This window comes from Rhinolophus hipposideros, assembly GCF_964194185.1.
Source record: "Rhinolophus hipposideros genome assembly, chromosome: 14".
Taxonomy (NCBI): domain Eukaryota; kingdom Metazoa; phylum Chordata; class Mammalia; order Chiroptera; family Rhinolophidae; genus Rhinolophus; species Rhinolophus hipposideros.
Genome location: NC_138060.1, coordinates 27103090 through 27127054, shown reverse-complemented (window position 1 = coordinate 27127054; position 23965 = coordinate 27103090). Strand labels below are relative to the sequence as shown.

Here is a 23965-nt window from a genome sequence, read left to right as displayed (position 1 = left end):
TGAACTTAATAGGTCATTTTTTTGTGTTACTGCCCAGATTATGTTGTGTTTACTCAGCAATATATAAATTTATTTCATAAATTAGATTCTCACGAAACTTGTATTCAGTTTTGTTTTTGCCCAAGGGTATATTCAGTAAACTTTAATCAGTGTTGAGATGTCTAAAACATACTCAATGAAAGAATAGTATTAGACAGTTTCTTTATAAAGTAACAAACACTTAAATGGTTTTAGATTTTTTTTTTTAAGGAAACCTTTTGTGTCATCAAATAAAGTATCCCTGATACATTTCTGGGTAGCTCTTAATTCTGGGGTGCCTGTTTTCCCAGTCTGGGTCCTAACTGGACTTTCCTGATAAAAATGGTGATTTAATCCTCAGTCTCTTCTATATTGTCAGGGTAATCACTCATATTAAGATTATCAATGCCAACTGAGATGCTAGAACTTTAAAGCAAGTATTGGCAAACTTTTTTTTGTAAATGGCCTGATGATATTTTAGGCATTGAGGTCCACATAGGCTCTCTCATCCATAGTCTTCTTTGGTTTTTTGGTTCTTTACAACTCTTTTAAAAATAGTTCTTAGCTCTTTTGTAAGAGCCTTTTAAAATAGGCAGAAGGCTATAGCTGGCTAACTCCAACTACACAATTGCTTTTTAATTAGATGCTTTGAGAAATAAAGGTAAGGATATAAATGTTAAAGGTTATTTTTAAAGGTAAAATTGTGACTCTCATACAAAATGTACATGTGTCAAAGATTTTATTTAATTCACTAATTAACTAGTTATTGGGAACCAGTATGATGTTAAAATCAGTCCAAATGAAAATTGGACTTAAGGAAATCTGTATTCTCTACTAGACATAATTTATTTGCATTGCATCACCAACACTGTCCACAAGGTAATTTCCATCTCTACAGAGCTGCAAAACAACCTAGCCAAAGACAGATGGACACCTTTACACAATCAGATAACCCCCAGAGAATCCAGTAAAACACTGGGCATTCTCCCGAAAAGACACTTAAAACCTTCCACCATTTCAGTTTTTCACAATTTCTGCTGACTATCTCCCATCCTTCTAGTGATCGTAAATGCTTTCCGAAGATTATTCTCAGTCTCATTAGGTTTGACCTGATTATTTATGTAAGTGCAGCAAGAGTGCTACTCAATCATATAGACATCCTTAAAATTTCTTTGCAAATCCAGAACCATACAGTTTTGAGCAACTACTAAGGCTACAATATTTGTTTCTATATGGAATTTTTCATAAAAAATCTTAGATTGGATTTTTTACAACCTGTTATTTTATTATTCCAAGGTTAGGAAACCACAACTAGGAAACTCTCTCACTAGATTTCACCCTCAGTGCTGATAAATTTGGGTGAGTTAATCTCGTCTTTCAAGGCCCCAATATTTGCTAAGGCTTACCAGGAAGCAAGTAAGCTTCCTTACCACCTATAAACCAGGGACCCTGTAACTCAGGCATCAGGTCAGTTTTCGTGGGAGGGCTTCTTTATAGGCATTGGCTCCATATATAAAGCCAACTGTTGTTCTTTAAAGTGGTTCTCTTTTTGTTTCACACCCTTCAACAGAGACTACCAAATAGTCAACCATAAAAATCAAATTCTAAACCAGTGCTGCCATCAGTGAGGAGTAACTTATCAACTGTGCATAAATAGTAAACAAAAACAAAATCAGCAAGAGAAAAAAAAATTTTTTGAGAGAACCAGAAAGTCAGCAAAATTAAAGTTCTATTGCCGTGTGAGATTTACTTTGGGAGCCAAGAAGAGCTGTATCTGGGAGAACGCAGCCAGTGAGGGGCACTTACCTGGCAACTCAGGTAAATCCACTGGCATCTCGGTGGAACCTCAAAAACTGTAAGGATCATTTTTTAAAAGTAAAATCATGACTCATACAAATATACAATGAACATTTCTTATACACAAGGTTTGCTTTAGACCCTGGCAACTCTTCAGGGCCTCTGTCTTCCATATGGTAGCTCATCCAATCAAGACAGTTTTGATTTTATGGCACCTTGTCTCAAATGCGTGCTTCATTGATCTCAATGTAGGGAAGAGGGTAAAAGAGCCTCATAACAGTATCTGGTTTGGTTTTGTCTGAGCAGTGAGATTACAAATAATTTTTGCTTTCTTTTATGACCATTCATGTTTTCAAAGTTTTCTACAATGAGTATAATTATCTTAAAAGAAGATATATTAAAAATGCTAGTAAACAGAATTAAGCACACGTCAGTATTTGATGCTAGTGGTGGAAGATTGGGTATTTTGCCATCGTTTTTGTAGAAACAAATATTTACCCTTTTGAAACCTTACAAGCTAATTTTTAAGCAAGGACAAAACTTGTATTAAGTCATAAAATTCTTTATTTGTTCTGGAGAGTTAATATCAGAGTTCTGTGCCTCTAGAGATAGAAGAGAAATTTCTGGAGCTATGGTTTCAATTCAGAATTTTCTTCATATGCATTCAGGGTGCTTTGGATTCAATTTAGAGGGCTTTATCTGATTTAAATGAAAAAATGCTATATGAAACTGGTAAATGCTGTTTGGAAAGACCTTTGCCCTCTTACTGCTGTGCTGGCCTGAACTTCCAGCCCCATACTTTAAAAGAACAGAAATTATCACAGCTGTAGTTTCATAGAAATGACTGCACTGCATTATATCAATCTGTCTTCATATCTGATTTCTTTCCATATTAACCAAAGAGGAATGTTACTAGGTATTATACATTGTACATGCTACACTGTATTTTATAATCATTAAAATTCTTCCTGAGTGCATTCCCCGAAACTATTCTTACAAATGAAGAAATAAAGCTCAGATCTCATAGCTTGCCTAAATCCCCAAGTGACATTTTCAGAGCAGGAATAGTATCTTTAAGATGTTTTGTTCTTTAATGCAGTAGCGTGAGTATTCACTAAGTAATATATAATGGTAAAGGACTGAGCCTGGGCTTACAATTGTGGTGTTTTAGTCTGTTGCTTAAACTTTGGAGAACTCCAGTGCCTTTCATTCAGAAGCGGTTTTTTTCTTTGTCCATGGTAAATAAGACTTTAGGGTCTCATGCTCAATTTTCTTTTTCTTGCTCAATTTTTGTTTAAATGACTTTGTGAACCTCAAGTGAAAAATAAGAGAAGAAACATTAGGAAAGCATGGAAATCTGTTCTGGCAATCTTTTAGTCTTTTATCAAAACATGGGGAGATTGTTTTTTTCTTCATATTTATTAAACCAAGCTACCTAAACAGTGTTTTTAACCTTCTTTAAGCTATTCTCTAAACCTTATCTGGTTTTTAAATGAGAAGAGAAATGTGAATATTGAATTAAGGTCCTGTAGCTTTAAATTCAACCAGTTGGATGCTTTTGTCTTCTATAAAAATGCTCACAGCTTGAGAAGAGAGGCAGAGAGACTGTCTGTGATCTCCATCCTCAGAGTCAAACTTCATTTGCATTAGCAGCTCTAGCAAACCACACACACACACACACACACACACACACACACACGTACGTTTATTTGGCAGCAGCTTTCTGTTTATTCAGCACCGAGTCCTCCCAGGCTCCCGGATGTAGAAAGGGCTCTGAGTTGATGCAGGAGACAGTGCCCGCACGGGATGCAGGCCGAGGCCGGCACTGCGGAGGGCTGGCTGTGCAGGGATGTTGATGTGGTGCGGCTGTGCCTGCCTGCTCTGTGAAAGGCCCTTCTCTGAGGCTGTGAAGGTGAGAAGCCCAGGAATCCACTAGAAGCTTCATTTCAGCTGGCTCTTTGGGAGGGCCATGCATTCCCAGTGGTAGCTGTCCTCATTTACAGCGTTATTCTCGGAAACCAAGTATGTGCAGCCGTGACAGACTGTGCCACAGCTCCTCTGCAGCTTGGAAGCTGGGACAAATGGAAAGAGCTTACGGCCAAAAGAGGTTGTGATTTGTTTTCACAATCCAAGCTTGCTCTGGCCAATTTACAAATGAAGGATGAGCTTTGTGGCAAGCAAAATCAGCAGACTGCCTGACAGGGGGTTTTGGTAAGATAAATGTGTTGCTTGTGTTTGTTGGATTTGTTTTTTCTTGTGTTTCTGTTGTTGTTGTTTGTTTGTTTCTGTATCAACTGCATAGAATTGCCTCTTGGCAATAACTAAAACATTTTGCAGATTCACATTTGATTGAAAGGGATGGCCAAGGGAGCCAGAAAGTAAAACATTATTTCTGGTCATTCAGTTGTGACCTTCAGAGATAATTATCAAGTTTTCTCAGATATCCATGAACAGGCAGAAGCCAAGAATTTACAGAGCCAAGGATGCTGTCTGACGGACATTTCTTTCCCTTCTTTGAACAGTCATACTTACCTCCCCCTTCCCCCCAGCTTTTCCTATGGCCTGTGGTGGAGAAGAAAAAAAATAAAGGCTTTCTGCTCTGAATTGTTGCCACTGGAACAGTAATAGTAATAGGCTGAGAACATAACTATGGAAGTGGAGGAAGGCGGGATGAGGAATCTGCTATTTTCATAGTTGTGCGTTGGTGGGTGTTTGTCTTGGATTCATTATCACTGCTCTTCAATATCAAGTGGTTATTAGTGCTGTATTCTGCCTATTCTGTGATTTAATCCCTTTTATGTTCCATTTTGTACATTTTCATTTGCCAGACCCCAGTTCTATCATTGTGAAGCCCTTTTCTGTTATTATTAATACGTAGTAGCGTTTATTAGAGTAAAGATAGTTGTAGAAAATAGCCCTGAAATATTTATGGACCCCCAAGAAAGATAGACATTTTCCCTCTGAAATCTAGGTTTTGCTTTCAGCACATTTTAGAGTCTTGATTTTGGAATCTTTAATAAGCGTTTTATTATAAGTTAAAGAAATAGGTCACATTAGATCCATAGAATCTCACTGGAATCACCTTGCTCTGATTTGCTTTAAGTTAGACCCTCTTTTTTATGTTTTTCCAAGCATTAGGTTTCCTTTTCCTCAGTTTAACTTAGGCAAGGATTGTTGGAAAGTATGGTAACTATTTTGTTTAGTCTCCCTCAGATCTTGTTCTTGGGCCCCACTTCTCACCAGTGGAGAGAGCCTAGCTGCCTATAGTGGGCACAGGAGAGACCCATTGACACCTGCCATTTTGCTGACTCATTGGTTATGTAAGCCGTATAAATACAGCTATCCGTATACTCCGTTAGGTTACTGGGCAGGTGGCCCTGTCCCTGGTTACTGACCTGTTCCTCTCTCACCATCCTTCTGGCCTTCCTTAAGCTTTTTTGGTAACACAACCAAAAGTCTCAGCCTTTATCAAGTGAATTCTCAGAAGCAGTGAACAGATAAATCCTTTTTCTTTTATCTTTTTTTTTTGAATTGCCGTGTTAACTGTGTATTTTCATCTTGATGATGATAAAATTCCAAATTCTGTATTCTCTTAACTCATGTAACCTACAGTAATAATACTTGTCTTCATTCATGACCTGGCTAAAGTAGCAACTTCCTTTTCTGTCTTCGAGAGCTCAGTTCAAATGCCCCTGTTCAAAAAATTCTTCTATGACCTCCCAATCTAAAGTAGGTTTCCCTCCCTTACTTTATTCTTTTTATCACAGCACTTTGTTCTTTTTCTTCATACATCAGGAAAACAAATTGCAAGGATAATTGCAAAATAAATTGTAGTAAAAGCTTCGATCTTTTCCACAACCTGCTTCTTAATATAGCACTATAATGTCCTTTCCCCATCTGCTTCTAGTTTTCTGTAGGCTGTCCTACATTTTTACCCTGCAGATAACCTAGATACATAGTAGAAATGTTCTTCCTTTCATATGCAAAATCCCTGAAGTAGTCATTTTCATCATCTACCATTATTTTATTTGTAATTTATCCAAAAAATTGAAATCTTGCTATTGCTCATCACATGTGAAAGAATTGGCCGAGATATTATGGACCTGCATCCGTAGCTGATCTTGTTCTCTGTGTCTCCTCTTTTGCCAGTCTCTGGAATAATTCCAGAATCCATGAGGAGGTTACTACTGGCATTTAAGACTGGATAATTGTTAAGGCTGGGTAAGACTATGTATTGCAAGAGGAATGCCTCAAGTAGTTTTTAGTGTTCCCTGATAGAATAGTACTGCCACTGCTGGAGCCTCTCTTCTACCCCCCACCCCCAACAGAGAACAGAAATGCAGAAACAAGTTGGGAAGGTTAGTTTCTTTTCATTTAAGTAGTTTTTTCACAAAGGCTTAAGCATTCAGTTTGCCTTTTCAGAAGTCTGAATAATTGAATTTCCTTCTCATTATCTCATGCAGTGGAGCCTGAATTTCAGTGATTTCTTAACCCCTTTTAAGAGTTATATTATACTTCCACTTAAAAACCTGAGGAACAAATCCATACCAGTCACGTATTTGTCAGTTATTCATAGATGTGTTTAATTTAGTCCTTTTTTAAGTCACAAGTTTCCCACTGTAACTTGGAAGTATAAACTAGATTATATTCTTCACGTTCTATTTAAGAAAGGTGGTTTATATATCGTGGTTTGTCATCATAGATCCTGACTGGGAAAATCGGAGCAATTCTAAATATTGTATTGCAAAAGAATGCTGTAGTTCTAACATTGCCTGGCTACCTGCAACTGCATAAAAATTATTTTAAGAGAAATTTAAACAGGAGACAGATCATTCTTGTACTCTTCATAGACTCTTCTCAATAGATCAAGTTTCAGTTCATTTAAAAACAAATACAAAAAAAAAACAAACAAAACCTTTGACAAGTGCTACTCTGGGCTATTTTTTTCCTTAGAATCTGTAATTTTGAGAACATAGATGCTTTTTTGTACAATAGAATAAAATAGATATACCTATAAAGTTAATGTAAATGCCTGCTGTGTATACTGTCTCTCTGATACCTGAAGAGTCATAAGTTTTTAAAGACCCTGGAAATGTTAAATGACTTTTTGTCTATACTTCTTCCCATTATATAAGCTGCTTTCGGACAGTGCCATGCCGCTCCCAGCTTCACATCCCCCGCAGTACCCCACTTCATTCTCTCTCTCTATATATATATATGGAAGGAGGGTGTAATCCTAAATATGGAATTCCCATCCGGAGTCTAACTCTGTAGAAACCGTCAGTGCCTCCTTTTTCTGTTGGTCTAGGTGGTAGTGATCACGGCTGTTTTGAAAAGTATTACAGTGAAGTAGTTAAAAGCAAGGACTCGGAAGCCAAATCTTCTGAGTTTAAATCTTGGCCCTGCCACTTCCTGGTTGTATGACCTTGGGCAATTCCCTTTACGTGGTCTCCTGAAGCAATTTCCTCAGCTGTAAAATGGGGATTATAATAGTGTATTTCCGAAGGTTGTTTTGAGGATTAACTAAAAAATACAAGCAAAACACTTACAGTACTACCAGGTATATAGTAAACACTCAATTACTACTACTTTTGCTACTCGCAGCGTAATCAGCACCATCAGATTGACACATAAACCAGATCGAAACTTGAGCTTTCATAGCCTCAAAAGATGTCTGAGGAGTAAGCCTAGTGAGACAATCCTAGAAGTAGCCAAATAGTTCACATAGGAAAGTAATGATGTTGGGTATTTAACTCATATTTTGAATAAAACAAGAGAGAGGATACTAACGTGTATTAGTGCGATGCATATAAAAGTGTAAACCAACTCCCGCTTTTTTAAATTAAGAAATATCTGATTTTTTTTTAATGTGTGAAGGTACAATATTTCAAGGCTCATTAGAAGTCAACCTCTGATTTATTAAGATCCTGGGCTATGAAAGTATTTCCTATTCACTTACCTGTGAATATGTGCTATGCACAGTTTCAGGTGTTAGAGAAACACAAGTAGACAAAACAAAAATCAGTGCCTTCATGGACCTCACATTCTAGTTTTTGGTGATAGATACAAGTACGAGAATGTATGTCAGAAGATAATAAAAAGTCCAATGTGGAAAATAAAGCCAGGAGAGAGAATAAGGAATTCATAATGGAAGTGGAGGTCACAGTTTTAAATAGGGTGTCAGAGAAATCCTCATTCTAAGGTGACATTGGAACAAAGATTTAAAGGAGATGCTGGTGTAAACCATGAAGTCTGGGAAAGAGCATTCCAGGCAGAAAGAACCCTAAGTGAAAAAGCCTTGAAATGGGGCATAGCTGGCACATTCCAGGAACAGCACGGAGGCCATTGTAGCTGGTGGCAGTGGAATAAAGGGATGAGTAGTAGGAGATACAGTCAGGGAGGTAATGGATGTGGTGCCGGTGCCAGATCATGGTCATTTAGGCCATTGAAAGGGCTTTGGCTTTTACTCTGACTGAGATAGGGAGCCACTGGAAAGTTTTGGAGGTAAAAGACTGTTGTGGGGGAGGCTGGGTAGCAGTTGGTTACAGTGCGAGCTCTAACAGCAAGGTTGCTGGTTCGATCCCCACATGGGCCACTGTGAGCTGCCCCCTCCACAACTAGATTGAAACAACTACTTGACTTGGAGCTGATGGGTCCTGGAAAAACACACTTAAGTAAATTTTTTAAAGTTAAAAAAAATAAGAACTGTTGTGATCTGACTTATATTTTAAAAGGACCACTCTGACTGTTCTGCAAATAATTGACTATTAAAATATTATTGCAGTTAATAGTTAGGAGACTATTGCAGTAGTCTAGGTGAGAGCTGATAGTGGCTTAGACCAGGTGGGCAGCAGTGGAGATTCACTGAGAAGTGGTCAGATTCTGCTTTCTTTTTAGCAAGTAGAGCCCACAACATCTGCGGGGGCAACATAGCGTGTGTACATAAGGGCTAACAACGCAGACTTTGTAGCCAGACTGTCTGGGTTAAATCATTGTCTTTGCCACTTCTTTACTTTGTGATCTTAGACAATTTAATTCTTTATGCTTCCGTTTTCTTAGCTATAAAATAAATATGATAATAATACCCACCTTGTAGTGTCGTTTTAAGAATTAAACAAGTTAGTATACATACAAAGGGTTTAGAACAGTGCCTGGCACACAGTAAGTACTATACTATGTGTTTTAACAGCTATTGCTTAATACTGTTCTTAATTGGATAGGTATTGGGGGGGAAAGAGGAGTAAAAGCTGACTGCAAGGCTTTGTATCTGAGCACGTGGGTAAATGAAATAGCCATTAGCTGAAATGGGAAAGACTGCAGGAGCAGCAGGTTTGGGGGATATCAGGAACTCAGTTCTGTACATAGTAAGTTTGAAATGGCTGTTAGACGTTCATGTAGGGATAGTGAGTAGGTAATTGGATATGTAAGTTTAGAGTTAAGGGACATGTGGGCTGGAGGTTTACATTCGGAAGTTGTTAGCAAATAAGTGGTATTTAAAACCATTTTGAGAGAAAGGATTAATTAGGCCCTAAAATGGGATGAGACCGTATAGTTCGGACAGCCCCTCCTTAGAGCCTCTGCTCTTCCTAAACTACCTAACAAGCCAGTTCAGGGAGAGCCAGGTTCTCACAGACTCCATGGAGCTTTCCAAATTCTTCCACTACTTTAGAATTTTATTTTATCAAAATTGCTCGAAATAAATAGGATTAAGTTGAGTCTTAGAAATCTTTTGTTTTAATGAGACTTGTCATAAAAGTATTTGTAGGGAATTAACTTGTAAAGGGGTACCCATTGGTGGCAGTTTTACAAATGGCTTATCTGCATATGGATTTTGTATGTATTTTTAAATTCTCAGCAGTGAAAACATTTTTCTGTGTCACCTCCTTTTACTGGTTAGCTCATGCTCAGAAAATAGAAACTAATTTTAGCATTAGCAGATTTGTGTGCTTCAAACTATCATTCTTCATTCTGAAGTCGTGTAAGAATGATTTTTAAATAATCCCTAGCCGGAGTTGCTATTTATTTTTTCTTTTAACAAAAGTTAAAATCTTAGAATTAGAAGGAAACTTGGATCATATGTTCCAACTGTCAATCAGTATATCTTCATATAACGTTCTTAACATGCAGGCGTGAAGTCTCTGCTTGGATACTTTCAGTGGCATACAGAATCTCATCTCCTTATTTTCAGTATATGTCATTTATTTTTTTCTTTTAGGTATTGGGGAGAAATCTTTCTCTTAAAATCTGTTATTCATCTGTAAAATAAATTTTCTTAACTGGATGACCCTTTAGGTTCCTTCCTAGCTCAAAGACTCTGCATATAAAAATAACACTTAACCAGGACAAAGCAGCACGTTATTGTCTGCTTACACCATCACTACCAGGATTAGAGGCTCCTGAAGAGCTTGCCTTTTTTTTTTTTTTTTTTTGTAGTACCTCCCATGCCTAACATAGGTTGTGTACATAAGAGACATTTTGCAAAGTTCTGTTAAGAGGAGCATAAATCCTCCGGCCAGGCTCACATGGATCCATTAAGTCCACACATCAGGCCTGAAGTACACCTGGCAGTGGTAATCCCCAAGGATGTCTTTCAGGTAAACCAGGAAGTCAGTCTTCCTGTGTGACAAAGCAATTCAGAGCAGCAGATCGAGATCCCATAGTGGATATTTTGCAGTTGGGTTGGTGCAGGGTGGGCCAGAGAGGATGTTAATAATCTAAACTGATATGCAACCCAGTCAGTAGTTTTCTCTCAACCGCCTCGGAGGGAGAGATAAGTATCACCTATTGGAAGCTAGTTTTTTTACAAAAACTCGGGCGTTTGTTCCATTTATAGTAACATAGGCTCAGTCACTGCCTGGCGTCTAAGATCCAGAAGGATCATGTTAGGGAGATGCTGGTGAGCGTGTATAATAAAGACATTCACTGGGTATTTTCTTTGTACAAGGCATGTGCTAGCATCTTGCGGTACAAAGATAAATGTGACATGATCCCTGCCCTCAGGAACTGTCAGGGGAGGCAAGGCACCTCAACAGTCATTTCAGCATAATGTGATGAGGTCAGTAATAGAAATGTGTGTATATAGCTATATGGGAATATGAAGGAAGAGCCACTAATCCACCTGGGAGAGGAGGTTGTCAGGAAAGATTTCCTGGAGGAGGTTGTACCTGAGCTGGGTCTGGATGAATAGTAGTTATCCAGAAAAGGGAAGGAGAGCATGCCCTGGACTGGTGGTCAAGATTATGAATCTCTAGGGATTACCATTGTATGGGGTTTGGGGAGTGGTCTCCCCCACTAAGTGCACTTGAATTGCCTCCACTAAGTGCGCTTAAATTGAACTACACACTCCAATTTTGGTCCAAAAACATGGTCACTATAGCTCTGAGATAAAATTTTAGCAGAGCAATGGAACTGGGTGTACAGGTGCCCCAGCATTAAGTTTACACAGGCCACTCCGCACAACCTGTTCTATGAAATTGGCCCTGGAAAAGACTACTTTCAGAAAAACCAAAATAGTCCAACTTCTGTTTGTTTTCAGATTAATTATTGTACAAAGATTTCCCCACTCACCACTCACTTCTTCTTTTGCCCTAAAATGCCTTCTTCATTTTCTCAGAATGATGTGGATTGTTTAGTGTGCAGAATATGAAATTTCCCAAAGGACACCCAGTACTCTATAAAGCATAGATAAGATGACTTCATGTTGTCTTGTACTGAAGATAGCAGTGTCAGGTCTGGGATTTCTGAATCTTTTCTGGTTACAAATTTGGATGTTGAGTAATGAACCATATTATAAGGAATAGAAAAAGGTAACTTCTTGAATGTTTACCATATTTGGAGGAATAATCTGATCTAACACACATTTAACATGTTTTCAAGTAATCTCATGAGAAAATGTTAATAACTTTATTGTGTAGATAAGAAAACTTGGGCTCAAAGAGAACAAGTAAATGGCCCAAAACACGAAGTTAGTAAGGTAGCAAAGGCAGGTTTGAAGCCAGGTGCTTTTGCTCTTGTCCATGCCCTTTCCACCATATTGCCTTTATACATCATCGTTCTCAAAGCTGAGTACCACTATGTTCTGACACTTTCATTCCCTTAGATTTTTAATGTTTGCAAATGAAAATTGTAAGCCATTATAAAGCTTATCAAATACTCTGCTCTAAATGGCTCTTCTTTGCTCCTTATTAATTGGTGTTTTGAGGAATCTCTGTTTAAATGTTCTCTTGGGCTGTTTTCTGATCAATTAATTTAGATCAGTTAATAGATAATTTACGCCTGGCAAATGAATTCTTAACAGTACGAGACAAAATGCAAGCAAAGCAATATAGTCTGCTGATTATAGCCACAGTGAGATATGAATCGCGGCTTTGACCACATCTCTAGCCTTGTAGCACATTGCCTAACTTATAAGGAGTCAAAATACATTTGACCAATTTGTGGTCCTAGCATTTTTCTACACAAATTAATTGTAACCTCAGCCATAAGTGGCTAGGATTTGCTATCCTGGTGGGTGTGATCAGACTGGTAGGCCCTTCAGGATCTAGCCCGGGGCGGCCCTGTTGAGTAGGTGAACCGGCTGCTGTCCCCCTGCCTTATGCGGAGGTGGAAGAAGGCACCTCAGCCGGCAGGTCATTTGTAAATTAGTCATAACAATTTCTGCTCTAGAGGATTATTGTGAGGATGGGAGATGAGCTAGCCAGCTGCCCAGCCACAAGACCAACTCTCCAGAAAGGTGACTGTTACTATTTTACTGTAGTGTTGAATTACGTTATTTCTTTGGTTCAAACTCTCTACATGTCCCCTGTTTGTGCCTGAAAAGTGAAAGATCTTAGAAGGAAGTATAGTTGAATCTTCCAATATTTGAATTTTTTTAAAAAACCAGTTACATGGTACAAAAATAATAGCCAGTAATAACCGCTTACTCTGTGCCTGGTATGTTTTGAGCACTTTTATGTTTATTGACTCATTTCTTCCTTGCAGCCATCTTCTAAAGTGGACATTAGTATTACCTCCCTTTTACAATTGATAAAATTGATACAGAGGTTAAGTAACTTGCCCAAGGTCACATGGCTGGTAAGTGGCAAAGCCAGATTTGAACCCAAGCAGTTTATGCCAGAATCCATGCTTCACTACTACCCTAAATGTAGCCAGATTCAGGAATCTGGTTGTTCTGATCTGTGCCTTTTTGTGTATGTTTAAGAAAATCGTTCTCTATTTTCCAATACTGCCTTCTAAAAGGTTTAAAATTTGCTTTTCACGTTTGCAATTTAGTTGTTTGTAATGAGATAGGAATCTAATTTTTTATTGTTACATGTTGAAGGGCTTTGTTCAATAGCTAACCTGTAATTCTGTAGGTCAGTGTATCTTCCTCTTTCTTCTTCTCTCTTTCCCTCCACTCCCCTCTTGGAATTTCTCCTTTTCTTCTCTCCTTCCTTTTTGAGGACAGAGCCTGCCAAAATTGGGAGTAGTGACTGAGTAATCCAGTGACTCATGGTTTTAGATGTTAAACTACTCTCCCACTGAAGCTGTAGGTTAGTTTTCTTTGGATGCTGAAGACAGTGGTTCTGTCAGCTGGATTCTTGCAGGGGAACCATGCACTGGAAGGACATAGCCCAGGTAGGAGAGAAGTCAGATTAAAGACAATATGGTTTATTTCTTTAGTTACTGTGTAGAGAAATAAGATCACATCCAAACTCTGGTCATTTGTAAATAATTATATTGCAAGTTTATTGGGTTTTTTTTTTTTTCGGTTTTAGAGATATAATCAAACTTTGATTCTAGTCTCAAAACCATCTTTTTACCATTTTTATCCTCCAAGAGTAATAAACTTGATTTCCAGATCTACACTTCTTTAGACAACAGAGTGCATGTAAATTATTCAAATTATTCAAATTAATAACAAAGAATCTAAGTAAACTAGACCATCCAGACATTTAAGTTGGCAATATTGGAGCTAATAGTGTTTCATATCGCTTTCCTTTTATACTGTGGTAGATTTTGAGCTATTACACATAAATACACAGTCAGGGTCATGTTACATACTGCAGTTATGGCATCTGAAATCCCATTCAGAAAGAAAATCACACAGTGGGAACCCTGTACAACATGAGAGTGAACCTAACGCACTGAAGAGAGTGGGTTTCCAAGAGCTCTTGTTACAACTCTTGGCAACTTGACTATCTGGAACTCTGACTCATCCTCCCTTTCTGCCTTCCTCTGGCCCTTGCACTGCATGTTAACATGTACTTAAAGATGAATGGGGCAGATGGAGGATGTGATGCAAAAGAGTTGCTGTGCTAGTCCCTAACTATTCTGGATATTCTTTTGTATTAGTGGAGCATAATATCATCCTATTACTCATTTTGGTTTTAAATTACCTTTTGATTTTACTTAAATGCACAATATTTCATATGTGTTCTAGATATCTAGAAAGAAATATTGTTTTTATTCACATCAATAGTAATATATTGAATCCAGTAATGAACTAAATGTGTTTTAGAGTTAGAGATCAGCATGATTTCTGCTCAAATGGCAAACTGAGGAGATACAACCAAGATGAAAATAAGAGAATGCATCTCTAGACTGACAAGTTAATTATTAGCATTTCCTAAATATTTCAGAATTGGTGTATTACTGTCATCACAAAAATGTCATTCAACTTTTTTTAATATGAGGGTAACCTATATCTAGCAAATTGTTGCTGGTGACAGATTAGGGACTGTAAGCAAGGAAAAGAGTGTGCTCTTAATCTCCAGGATGGGAAGTTTGTGATTAGACATACTTACTGGGAATTTTTATTACCCTGAGATGGTTATTTTATTATTTATTTCTGTTATTGCTCAATAGAGAAGTTTCTAAAGCCTTTTGGCATAAGCCCTACTCTAATTCACCACCACAAGCCACCAGGGGCACCTTCTTGAACGTTTTTTTTTTTTCCTCCTGAGTTAGGAAAACTAACCTCTTCCCAGCTTTGGCTAACGGCTTTGAAATGTAATACCCTGTTTGACTTAGCCTGACAGTCAGTTCTAATGCGTCTTTTGGAGCAAAAATTAATATAATAAAATTAATATTATATAAGACCCGATCTTATTTTTAATGTAATATATTATTATATTAATATATATTTATTATATTATACTATCTTATATTATATATTATATAAGACCCAGTCTTATACTATGGTAAAATAAGACCCGGTCTTATATTAATTTTTGCTCCAAAAGACGTATTAGAGCTGATTGTCTGGCTAGGTCTTATTTTTGGGGAAACAAGGCCGTTTAAGTTTTAAAATGTGAGCAGCTTGTCTTTTTCTTCAAGTCTTTTAAATCGTTGCTTACTCATGTGAAAGGAAAAGTCATTGTGTATGTTTTAGAATCCATTGCCTAATAAAAATCGTTCATTAGCTAGAACTCACAAAATTTGAGCTCCAAAAGGCCTGAACTTTGTCACTGACTTGTTCTTACTGCCCCTTTCAAGTCTTCATGTTATCGTGCCCAAGTTTATCAGTCACTTGTGATGTGGGATTTTAACTCTCAAGAGTGTGCCATGTTCATCCTTCCTTGTCGCTTTTAGCAATGCCTTCCTAACTTTCTTCAGCCTGTCTCCAGCTACCGATAAGTGTCCCTGCTAGAATAGAAAGAATGATTCCATCACCCTTGACATGATTTGGGGTAAAAACACTGATAAAAATTGGATTTTTTAACCTAGACAGTAAAATATCTATTCTTCCCTGCATTTTCGGGTAACCATAATCTGGATTGGAATTACAGCAATGTCTGAATACTAAAAACGATAGTAATAATTAAATTGAAATGCAGATTTATCTTGTTTTACACAGATATGCTTCTAGACAAAAGTATGTACGCAAAATGTGAATTCATGCTTTAAACCCACTAGAGGAGCTTTGTTATTTAAAGAAATACTATACTAAATCCTCTAGCAAAGGAAAACTGCCCCACTTTACATTTTTGTGCAAATCTTTTCATATATGTTTTGCTTAAAGCCAAGTATACTTCCTTAAATGAGGACAAGATACAAGAGGGAGACAGGGCGTGGACAGGACAGAAGGAATTCGGTCAGCTCTCTGTACGAAGATCTGAGTCTAGGTGAATTTTCAGTACATTGCGGCCCATTGATTCTGGAGCAGTAGTCTCCTCGGGCTCCTTCTAACTAACTTCCACCTCTTGCTTTTACGCTAGATCGAACGGTTGGAAGTAAGCAGCCTCGCCCAGACGTCCAGTGCAGCGGCCTCCAGCACCGACGGCAGCATCCACACAGACTCTGTGGATGGGACCCCAGACCCTCAGCGCACCAAGGCTGCTATCGCCCACCTGCAGCAGAAGATCCTGAAGCTCACAGAACAGATCAAGATCGCGCAGACAGCCCGGGACGACAATGTTGCCGAGTACTTGAAGCTTGCCAACAGTGCAGATAAGCAGCAGGCCGCCCGCATCAAGCAGGTCTTTGAGAAGAAGAACCAGAAATCTGCCCAAACTATCCTCCAGCTACAGAAGAAACTTGAGCACTATCACAGGAAGCTTCGAGAGGTGGAGCAGAATGGGATCCCCCGGCAGCCAAAGGACGTCTTCAGGGACATGCACCAAGGTCTGAAGGACGTGGGAGCCAAGGTGACTGGCTTCAGTGAGGGCGTGGTGGACAGTGTCAAAGGGGGGCTCTCCAGCTTCTCCCAGGCCACCCATTCAGCCGCAGGCGCCGTGGTCTCAAAGCCCAGAGAGATCGCCTCCCTAATTCGGAATAAATTTGGCAGTGCGGACAACATCCCTAATCTGAAGGACTCTTTAGAGGAAGGGCCCGTGGATGATGCGGGGAAGGCTTTGGGGGTGATTTCAAACTTTCAGTCAAGCCCAAAATATGGTAGTGAGGAAGATTGTTCCAGTGCCACTTCAGGCTCCGTGGGAGCCAACAGCACCACTGGAGGCATTGCTGTAGGAGCGTCCAGCTCCAAAACCAACACCCTGGACATGCAGAGCTCAGGATTTGATGCACTATTACACGAGATCCAAGAGATCCGGGAAACCCAGGCCCGACTAGAGGAATCCTTTGAGACCCTCAAGGAACATTATCAGAGGGACTATTCATTAATAATGCAGGCCTTACAGGAAGAGCGGTATAGGTAAGTTATGTGGAATTAAAATGCTCAATTATTTATGTTTGGGGTTCGCCTCCCTTTGGATGTGGGGGAGTGGCTTTTAAAGATTTTGTAGAATGTCTTTCTCTGGAATGTCCAAAGCACTTGAGATATGTCATATGACATCTGCATGAGTTCCTATCATAGAGTGCAAAGGCAGGCCCGGCAGAGTTAAATGGCTCCCAAGGTCACATACGAATGAAGTGTTATAGGCACGTTTAGGACTTTAAAATGAAGCCCGAGCTTTCTAAGCGTTCCACCTATCTATCTGGAATCACAGATTCACAAGTCATTGCTGCCTATAGCTATACTACATTGAATTCAAAAGATCTATTATAACCCTCTAAACTCTAGAAATCAAAGATATAGCCCAGCCAAAACGTAAGGAGCCCTGTAGATATTTGGCCTTAAACACACTTATCTGGGCAGTTGATGTAGAAAGATTAGACTGGAAATAAATCCAGATAAACATGTCTGTTACCTTTATTATGAATTGGCAACATTTGAATGGGAGTGGACTTAAATATGAAATGGTTATACAGTAGTTAGAGGATTCTCAAAAGGCTAAATAAAGGCTTTGAGTCGTAATCTGTACTAAGGTAGAAGCTAATGTCTTTTTTGTGTTTCATATTATACTCCATGTTCATATTAGACCACTCTCAGTGGATCTCCTTCTGTGTGTGTCTTTTCCCCTTGTTTCAGTCACACACAGGGAGACCTAACATCTCCCGTGGAGTACTCATTGAGATCCAAATTTTGTTAGCCAGAGACAGGCTCCTCACTGGCGCAGATTAAAGGCTAGTTTTATGGGAGCCAGAGGTCGGGTTAGGTCTTAAAATGTGTGGGTTCTGGTCTGGTTCCAATTGCAGTACTTCTATGATATCAATGGTTGAACAGATAATCTTTTAAGGTCCCTTCCATCTCTTTTTTTAAAAAGTGATTGCTTTTATGAGATAATCTCAGGGGCCGAAATAAATTACTCACGTGTATCAGTAAGCTCTGAGAGGAGTTACAGCAGCAAGCTCTTTTCACATGGTGAAAATGCTAACCAGTAATTCCACCCTGCCTCTTCACTCTTTTGTCCTTCAATTCTAACTTAAGACTTTCCAGGAGGAAAAAAGAAAAGTGAGTGTGGGAGAGAGAAATGAAGTTCTAAAAGCAAATACATTACTATTCTTATTTCAGTGTTTTATATATTCTTTAACATAATTCGAAGACAATATCTAATGCAGTGAGCAATCTAACAAAGATTCAAATGAACTCCAAAAATAAAACACCTGGTCTTTTGTACCATCTTACACCTAACTCCCAAGTTCAAATTCTAGTTCTGCCACTTACTCATCTTGAAGTTCCTGAACTTCTCTAAATCTTGGTTTCCACATCTCTAACAGGAATAATAATAGTCTTTCTTAAGGTTACTGTGACATTTAAGTGAAGTAATTTATGTAGCGCACAGAGCACATGTGTGCCTGGCCCTCTAACTGCTTGATTGATGGTAGATAGCAGCTGCTACTGTTGCTATTAAAATACACCCCTCTAAACACGGAGACCTGGGCCTTCCACAGTCAGTTGCTCAAAAAAACAACTGCCTGCTTTGACCCCTAAATGGATAGCAAAACATCATATAAATTCTTCCAGAGCTTACAATTCATGTTGAGTTTATTATGTCTTCAAGTCAGATATAGATCAGTGTGAGACCATCGGAGGAAAACAGGTCTCCCAAGGCCAACCTTTGTATCCACTTAAAGTCATTCAGAGACTGGACAGAACTGGCTCCTCCTTATCACCTCATTAGAAGAATCAAGTCCAAGCCACTTACAAGCTAATGAGAAGTGCATTTCTTTCATTGTACTTTGGGTTCCCTATAGTAGGTCTAGAATGAAGAGAGAATGAAGAAAACCTTTGAATTTTCAAAAACAGAAATAAAACCTGGGGGGAAAGGGAAAACATAATATATAACATGTAATCTGTTTTTTGTTAAAACAGAATTTTGAAGAAAGAAAGACTTTTTCTCCCTCAAGAAAGGCGGTGGGAAAGTCACAATTATTTTACTAACCTATTTTGTTGCACCAATATTTTAGAGTATAGAGCAGCTAGATTTCTCCTTCGTTATATATGTCTTTACACAGTAAATGTAATTTTTGTTGGTCTTTGAACTGTTTCGCATAAGTGAAAATTTCCCCACAGATTGAATCTTATTCTTTTAGGCACTAAAACTTTTTACATTTTAAGAATTTTCGGAGGATTTATCTTGTTTTAACAGAGTAGTACACTGAACCTAACTTGATTAGAAATAGTTTAAAACGGTAGTGTTCTAACTGAGAGTGATACTTTCAGGTCAGTGGGTATGTAAGGATACCCACGTACTTTACAGTAAATGATCCTAGACAGCTTGGTTTTTAAAGTTCTTTTGTCTGCTTTTTATCGCTCCTTTTTTTTCTCCTTTCCATATCTCCTTCACACTGTTAATAAGCTGCCTGCAGAAAGCCTCTCTTTACTAATTTCTGTATCTACTCTTTTATAGGCTTGGCTTTTCGCCTAGGGAGGAAGTGGCTTAGGGTGGGACTTGAGGGAGTCTTCTCTGACCAAGAACCAATTAGTGCGTATACGATGGCTGCTTTAGATACAGTCCTGGTTATTTCCTCTGCATTGGTTTATTTTACTATTATCTCCGTTGACAGGAGCCAGGCCCTCCCTGTGTTTTGCTTGTTACTGAAACGATATGGAGGACCCACCACTCACAGCATTTACCAAACTCCTGTGATGTGCATAAAGCCAGGTGCCTTACATATATTTGCAAACCCTCACAGTAGCCTTGCAGGTAGATTATATTATCCTTACTTTACAGTTTAAGGAAATTTAAGACCTAGTAGGTTCTAAAATTTGCCAAAGGTCCCTCAGTAAGTGGTAAAGCCAGGAATCAAACCCTGTTTTATCTGACTCCAAAGCCAGTGTTCCTTTCATACCAGGACAGGTTTTTCTTCCCCAAGCTCAACCCTGAAATCTATATGATTGAAAGACTATAGTCTCACTCTAAGACGCGTTGACTGCATTGGCAGTGGGTGTGGGGCCTTTTCCAGGTCAAAGTATGCGTTTCACTAAAAGTTGAGTCACTATTTTTATAAACATATTTTATAAAATTCTGTGAATGCACAAGCTCTGGAAAGCTTTCTCAAGCTAGTACAACAGTGTATGTAAGTAATAGGGGAAGATTACTTAAGGAAATGCCCATTCCCATCTTTGTTTCCCCCTTTTCAGATTCCCTTCTCAATCATGTCACCCCAGTTGAGTAACATGAGGTCAAAATTTTTGCCCAAGACCATCTCCTTACTCTGGAATAATCAGAAGCATTCAGGAGCCAGTGGAGCACACGCTCTCTTTACCACATAATTGTGCCGTGACTGAATAGTACTTCTTTAGCTCCCACATGCACTTAGCTCCGAAGCCATGGTCGCAGAGCTGGGGTCTGAACTCTGCCCCAACATTTGACTAGGAGTTTAGACCTTGCGCTTTGCATTGAGCCCTCAGATATGAGTGAGATCGTGTAGTTTGGGAAAGTAGGAGGCAAGGTGTAGCCTTTTTTTTTAGTGATGGGATCTGTACTGACTTCAAATTCTTCTTGTCCTGCTCGTTTCTTCATCCCATTAAAGGATTATTGCAGCTTTGTTAGTGGCAATGGGGTTCACTTAGTACTTCAGAGATAGAAGGGCCCCTTAGATACCTAGTTTAATCTTGTTCTGCAAACGAGTACACTGAGGCCCAGAAAGACAAAGTAACTTTTGCCACGTCACGCAGTAAAATGATTTAACCTATATTTAATTTGCTGCTTAAAAACTAGAAGATAGATGACTCCTGTTCCCATAGTGAGTATAATGTATTCATGAGTTTCCCTAAGATAAAGTTCAGCCATGCAAAACGCATTGAAATTAGGAGAGAACTAGGAAAACAATTCATTGACAGTTTTATAAATTCCCTTTGTCATTTTTCCCGAGGCGATCTGGCCCAGGATCTGACTCAGCTACTGCCCGTGTAAAGCAGTGTCATGTAGGTCTGGCTAGAAACCCTCCTGGTGTTGATGAGCTTCTGAAAGCTTCTATTTTAAGGGCATTACTGTCCTTTGGAAATTGGCTTCTGAGATTGTATTAAGCCCTGAGATATTTTAAATTGAACTGAGTCATTAGAGCAAAAATACAGAAGGAGGCAGTCCTCATGAGCAGTCATCACATGAAGTAGAACTGTCAGTCATTAACAAGATAACCCATTAGCACAGGCCATTGGCATTCTAACTAAACAAATTGTTGTTTAAATATTTTACAATCACTGGACATAAGATAGATAGATGGTCAGATATAGCTGTTTTAGCCCCTTTACCAGGTGTTAGCTCTGATTGTCATCTGTAAATTGATCAGAGAATCTCCAGTGGATACGTAGACTAAGTTTGGCAAACAAGTTAGAAAAAGAAATTGAGAATATTGGATCAGATTAGCTCTTTGTTTATGAGAGAAAAAAGCCCAATTAGAGAATCTCTTAGGAAGGGTAAGACCTTCCGTGAGAGATTTTCAGATGAGCTCCTCCCAGTTTAGCCACTGAAGAGGTAAGTAATGGAGGGAATATGAGAAGGAAGGAGAGGAGAAGGTTGGAGGGGGGAACAGAAGGAGAGAAAACAAATGACTTCATTCATGAATTGAGGTCAGACAAGCCTAAATTTGCATGTCAGTTCTGACACTAGCTGTGTGACCTTACGTAACTCATCTGAGCCTCAGTTTCCTCTATAAAAACAAGGTAATGATTTCTGTTGTACAGGTTTGTTGTGATTATTAAATGAGGTAATGTTTGTGGAAACACCTCGTGTGGCCGGGCTGTGCCAGGATGTTAGAAAGCTGTCATTACCGAGTTCCCCAAAGCCCCTCTAGCTTTGATTTAATCCCCGTATGCTTTAGGCATCTGCTGCTCCTTGTCTTTAAGATAATGCACTGCCCTGAAGGCTTGGGGGACTGTCCTCTGGGGACTGGTTCTGTACTTGTTCCTTTTCAACGGAAGGCTAGTTCAGTGTTTCTGAGCGTCTTTTCAGGCTTCAACACAACTAAGGTAACAGAAGGTGAGGCAAACTCCACTTTCCCCAATTCAACCAAGAATGTAGTCAAGCTGCCTCGCATGTCATATATCCCCCACCCCACCTATGTCTCTCTATTCTGGCCAAATACTGGCGGAAGCTGCCTCAGGTCCCTGGCAAGCATTTGGGAAACAGTACAGTCGTCTGCTCCCATGGTCGCCTGTCTGTGTCAGCCCAGGGACCTAGTTCTTCCTGTTTCTCTCAGTACCTGCTCTACAAGATTCTTCAGCCATCTCGTCCTAGTGACCTATTGCTCAACTAGGGAGGCACAACTGGCTCTCAGAGATGACTCCAAGCTTTTGACCACACCCCAAGAGGGGTGCATGAGGTGAAGCATTCCCGGCCAGTACACTCACCCAGTTTCTCATTGATCAGGAATTTGACCCAAAAGAGCCCTGACTTATCTTTGATCTAGGAAGGTGACTACTGTTTTGACTAATTCAGTGGATGAAACACTTTTCCAAAATCACTATTCATTTATGAATTGTTCACCTACAACAAAATCTGGATGTGCTGTAGTACTTTGTAGGTAGAGCAGGTTTTGCTCCTGGGGTTGGGGGAGGAATTTCACCTGCCCAGATATGATGTCACCTCCTTTTTAAAAAAAGGATCTTACAATGTTAAGGCTTTCTGTTTGCTAATAGTTATGCTCAAACCAAATTTAGGTGTCTACGTTCCCTTTGAGTTGTAATGATTTACAAAGGACCTTTGAGTCGAAAAGTCTCAGAATGAGATTATTAATCTCATGCTACTTTGTGTTCCAGATGGAGTCACATGAAAAGCATGTGCCAGTCAAAGTCATATATAGTATTATCCAGTCCCCCCCGCCCCCCCAGAGAGCTTTAGCTAGATGAAGCGATTAAAATTCCCTGCAGGGTGTTCTTGGTTTTAAGAAATCCTATGAAAAAAGCTGTATGAAATGACCTTCCCTTACCTCCCACCCCCCCACCCCCCAGTCTTTGGTTTGGTGTTAATATTTAATGACAAGACAGAGGTGTTCTGTCTATGGATTCCCTGGGTACCTGGCTTCTCGCTTTAGGATTCAGACTGGAAGTAAATGCTAGCCAGTAAATTAAGCGAAAGAGATTATAATATTAATAATGGGAGTAGTGGGAAGTCAGTGGGAACTGGAGTATAGGTGTTTTCTTCCTTTTGTTGTTCTCCAGTTTTTACATTTGATTAGTACAGGAAAAAGGTTTTTTAAAAGACAACAATAAAAAATCTAAAACCAAGGCACAAACCAAGTGGTTCAGGTCCTAACTACACTTCGCTAACTAACAGGAAAGTTACTGCATCTTCCTCGGCTTCCCATTTCTTAATTATAAATTGAAGGTACCTCCCAGGAAGGAAGGAGGTGAGCATTAATGTAGATATGTCCTCATGAATCTGAGTTCCTTCCTCGGAGGAACAGACGCGACTCATAAAAATATGGGGGAGGGTACTTATAATCTTGTTATTAGTGGTGCTAGTGTTTTGATGCTTATGGTGATTAAATAGATTAGCTTGAACCCTAAATTCCTCCCCTACATGCACTCCTCCACCCAAAATAACACCACATCATTTTTTACGGGGTTCTTTGTGTTAGCCTGTTTTTAGACCATAATTTCGCATGTGGGTTAAGCCACTTAGAGGCTGATGGCACTGAAAAAATGTTTGCCTGGAATTGCTAAGCATGATCAGTTTGTGAGGTTGTGAAAAGAGCTGAGGAACAAACTTCCATGACCGGGGTAAACAAATGAAGGAAAGTGTTTTAATAATGACAGACCAGTAACGTTCTTTCAAGGCACTGAGGCAACCCAGAAGATCTGCATTCCAAGACACCAAGGCATCTTGCCAACTTCTGTGTTCATCGCATTTTGCAAAAGCCTCAAAGTTTATGGCTTTATCAG

The 23965-nt window shown here is 39.2% G+C and overlaps 1 protein-coding gene across 18 annotated transcripts in view; it reads left to right on the top strand.

Annotated features, from left to right (window-relative positions):
* TMCC1 (transmembrane and coiled-coil domain family 1) overlaps positions 1–23965 on the top strand; it is a 180000-nt gene that overhangs the window by 136409 nt on the left and 19626 nt on the right. For 15 of the 18 annotated variants that reach the window (XM_081073146.1, XM_081073160.1, XM_081073156.1 and 12 more), the window contains one exon: positions 16014–16948. In XM_081073146.1, coding sequence (XP_080929272.1) covers positions 16014–16948 — 935 coding nt within the window. Of the gene's footprint in view, positions 1–3555; positions 4027–16013; positions 16949–23965 lie in introns of those variants that run through there. The other 3 variants (XR_013994921.1, XM_081073151.1, XM_081073152.1) reach the window with 2 other exon arrangements.